The 3,816-nt window shown below is 52.1% G+C and overlaps 1 protein-coding gene across 1 annotated transcript; it reads right to left on the bottom strand.

The window, feature by feature from the left end:
* Nucleotides 1-1,670: 1,670 nt before the first annotated feature.
* Nucleotides 1,671-2,514, bottom strand: TCEAL3 (transcription elongation factor A like 3). Its single transcript, XM_004388898.3, has one exon. The coding sequence runs from the start codon at nt 2,512-2,514 to the stop codon at nt 1,918-1,920; it is 597 nt and encodes a 198-aa protein (XP_004388955.1). The 3' UTR covers nt 1,671-1,917.
* Between the last annotated feature and the right edge of the window lie 1,302 nt (nt 2,515-3,816).

Raw genomic sequence — 3,816 nt, 5'->3', positions numbered from 1 at the left:
TGTTTTTTGGTATGTGTCATGTACAGTGCTAGGGATACCAGGAGCAATAAGAAAGAGTCTTTGAGAAGGTAACACACAGGTTAAATAATAATGACTAATAACATGGAAAGTCTTCAATATCTTAAGGAGCGCCATTACCTTTTTAAATTGGTTTGTAGCAGAAAGGGAGGTTTTTTGGCTTGAAACTCAGATGTGTGACCTCTGTGATTACGTGTGGACAAGTTCCTTGATTTGTACAGCAAGCCAGCCAGGAGCCTTTTTAGAGAGAAAACTAACACTAAGAAAGCCATGTAAATTGAAATATGGTTTCTCTGGGTTACTGAGGTGGAAAGTTCAGTTCAAACCACAATCTACTCTCTGATCCATAGATTAATCGCAGGACATAGCCCCCAGTGGAACCAAAATGTTTGAGGCCTATGAAGAGAAAGGAAACTATAAGCAAATATAAAATGAACTAAAAATATTAATGATTACTTTGCTAAGAACTATGTAATGCAGTGGGACCCAAGCAGCCCTGAGTCAGTACCCACCTAGGTAGGTATAACTCTGAATGAAGTTGGGAGTGCAGATTTATCCACACTTAATAAAGGGTTCAAATGGGAGCTTTGGCAATTTGGAGACTCCAGAGAATCAAAGGGGCTTTGTTACCATAAAACCAAAAACCAAACCCATTGCCGTCCAGTCAGTTCCAACTACTAGTGACCCTATTGGACAGAATAGAACTGCCTCAGGGTTTTCAAGGAGTGGCTGGTGGATTGGAACTGCTGACCTTTTGGTTAGCAGCCGAGCTCTTAACCACTACACCACCAGGGCTTCTTACCATAAGGACCCCATAATATCAGTATCTGTCAGCAGAGAGTACAGGGCACAGCATAACAGGAGTGCCCAGCAGATATGGTAGTACCAGAGAAGGGTGGCACCCTCTTCTTAGCTGCCTGGACTTGTCTCTAGGCACAAATAAGACCTACCTTCAGCTCTCTCCTGAGTGTCTGATAGGGTCCAAGGTCCTGCTACTGCAAGGGAGCCAGCCCAACACAGCTCACATACTCAGTACCTCATCTGATCCACTCGACAGTCCTGTGAGGCAAAGATTACCCTCATTTCACAGATGACGAGACTGACTCTTACAGCAATGATCTGTAATAACTGCCACGTGGATTCCTCCAGCTACAAGTCTCAGAGGTGATGTGAGTTTTACCTGTCATTTTTCATTCTGACAAGATTTTTAAGTGTCTCCATTGCCCTTATAAGCTTACTGGACAGTTCAGTTGCTTATCATGCATTGCTTTCTGGTTTTAGTTTTTATTATTTTTTATAACAGACATAATCCATATCCTTTAGGAAAAAAAACGGAGATAAGCAAACAAAGAAAAAAGATCACTTGGTGGGAGCCATGAAACAGTAGAGGAACCAGAAGGGGAAGCAGTGCCCACCTGATGTGGTTAGACCCAGGGGAAGACATGGGAATGGGGCACACTAGCAAAGGAATGGCATGGAGGTACCTAAAACTATCAGGTGATTGGACTCATTTTTGAGTACAGGTGAGACCTATAATTGGCCATTACACAGGAATGACCACTGTCTACTTTCTAGTGTACACACTTTCATAGTTTTCCCTGTGGTATTATGCAAATATACTTTTTGATAAAAATAGGCTGATACTGTATATGTGGTTCTGCAAACTGTTTTTTATTAATATTTTACAAGGTACCATGAACATCTCTTCCATGCACATGGGTGAAAATCCCCCACTGAAACACAGAGCGCTGCAGTGGGGTCAAAGGCTGCTGGTAACAAGAGTGACACCTAAAGCAAAGTATCAGCATAGGTTAAAGCACAGAGCCTGGCAAATGCCTGCCAGGGAAAGCGGGGCTCACAATATTCTCATCGGAGAATCAGAATTGAAAGCCGAAGGCATTAAAGGTATGGGGCATCATGTAAGCCTCTTTGGCCCCTACCTCCGCCCCTGACTCCTCTGACTCCCCGCTGGCCCCTTGGGGGGAATGGATCCTGGACATCTCTTTGCAACCAATGAAAACCACCCATTTTCTGTTTTTTCCTTAGCTCCTCCTGAGCCCTTGACATATCACCACATTCTCTCATCATCTCTTCACTGCTCAGGTGCCTTTCGTGTAAATCCTCCTGATAGTCCCTGGGGGAATCATCCGTCCCCCTGTCGGTTTTTCTTTTCGCTTTCCGGGGCACGTAATCTTCAGCCGGGCGCTTTTCGGCAGCCCGGGGCTCGCTTTCTGGCTTTCGCTCAGACTTCAGCTTGCCCTCACCTTGTGGTTTCCCGTCATCTCCTGGCTTTCCCTGCTTTTCCTTCTTTCCCTCTGGCTGTCGCTCATCACCTGGCTCTCCCTCATCCTCTAGCTTCCCCTGGTTTTCTGGCTTCCCCTCCACCTCCGGCTTTCCTTCCTCTTCTGACTTTCCTTCCTCTTCCGGCTCTACTTCACTTTTTGGTTTTCCCTCTTTTTCCAGCTTTCCTTCATTTTCACTGTAGAGTTTTTCCATGTTGAAATTCTCCTCCTTTTCCTGTCCTGGTAGTGGGGGGTGAAGGGAGATGGGAGGAGACAAGGAGGAGACAAGGGAGACTGATGACTTGGGACTTAGGAGTGAAGCTCAGGTCCGGATAGTACTTGGATCTTGGCCCTCGTCAGGGTTCCTTTAACCTGGCTGAATCTCCAAGTGTGCCTTCTGCCCACCCCTCCCCCCCACTCCTCCCACACACATGAGCCAACCCTTTCCCAGGCAGGCCCTGTCACCATCTCTACTCCCAGCGTGGGAGGGTGCCTGCGTATGTGTTGGAGCGTGGTGTCCCTAAATTCTGCCCAGCCCTTGCCCTCCACCTTCCCCCAAGCCCCGGGTCCACGTCCAGTGTCCCCTCTCACAGACCTGCAGGGCTTCTGGACAGGCTTCTCCTCCTTTTCTTGCCTCGCAGAGTGCTGGGAACAACAGACTCCCAGACCTGCAGACAGGAGACAGGGACAGGGCGCTCAGTGGACACGGGGTCCTTTCCTGAATCCGGGCCTCCTCACCCAGTGATTCCCTCCCCCACCTCCCTGCCCCCCAGCCGCCATATCTTTTCAGGCTTCGGACACCAGACCAGGATGTTTTCCAATTGGGGGTTTTGGTGTCCCCCTTCCCCGAAGACAACCTGCTCCACCCCCACCCCCCTTTTCCCGGAGGTCAATCTTTCCTCCTAGGCGCAGAATGCCGGGTGTAGGGGGGCATTTCCAGAATCTGCCTACGTCTCACTGTCGCACTGCGGGGGCGCTCCCCCCATTCCCAGCTGTAAAAGGGATGGAGGGCGCAGAGGAGCGGGGTCGAGAAGGCAGGTCGGGCGCTGCGGGGTCTTCCCCCACACCTTCCCACGCCTCCTCCGGTCCCCCGAGGTGCTCCTGGTCCCCCCAGGTGCTCCCCATCCCTTCCGCTCCGCCCCAGGTGCACTCCATCCCTTCTCCTCCCGCCCCCCACCAGATGGTCCCCATCCCTTCCCTTCCTGGCCCCCGAGCTGCTCTCCATCCCTCCCGACCCCCTAAAGTGCTCCTCATCCGTTCCCCTCTCCCACCCCTCCACCGCTGCTCCGCAGCCCGCTCCCACCCCCCTACCCCCGCCCGGGTCCGCCGGCGGCGCCCCAACCACGCTGACCTGCGGGACCGGGCAGGCTGGCGCCTCCTCGGTTCGCCAGAGCCCGCTCCCCCCCCACTCCCCGGGTCCGCCAGCGGCGCCCCAACGACACTGACCTGCGTGCGGGACGGGGAGGCCGGTGCCTCCTCGGCTCGCCGCAGCCTGCTCGCCCGCTCGCCCGCCTCC

This window comes from Trichechus manatus, unplaced genomic scaffold (assembly GCF_000243295.1).
Source record: "Trichechus manatus latirostris isolate Lorelei unplaced genomic scaffold, TriManLat1.0 scaffold00221, whole genome shotgun sequence".
Lineage (NCBI taxonomy): Eukaryota > Metazoa > Chordata > Mammalia > Sirenia > Trichechidae > Trichechus > Trichechus manatus.
This window is presented reverse-complemented; position numbering and strand designations above follow the sequence as displayed.

Coding starts and splice junctions, on each gene's coding strand:
- TCEAL3 (XM_004388898.3), bottom strand. CDS start 2,514: ATGGAAAAACTCTACAGTGAAAATGAAGGAAAGCTGGAAAAAGAGGGA.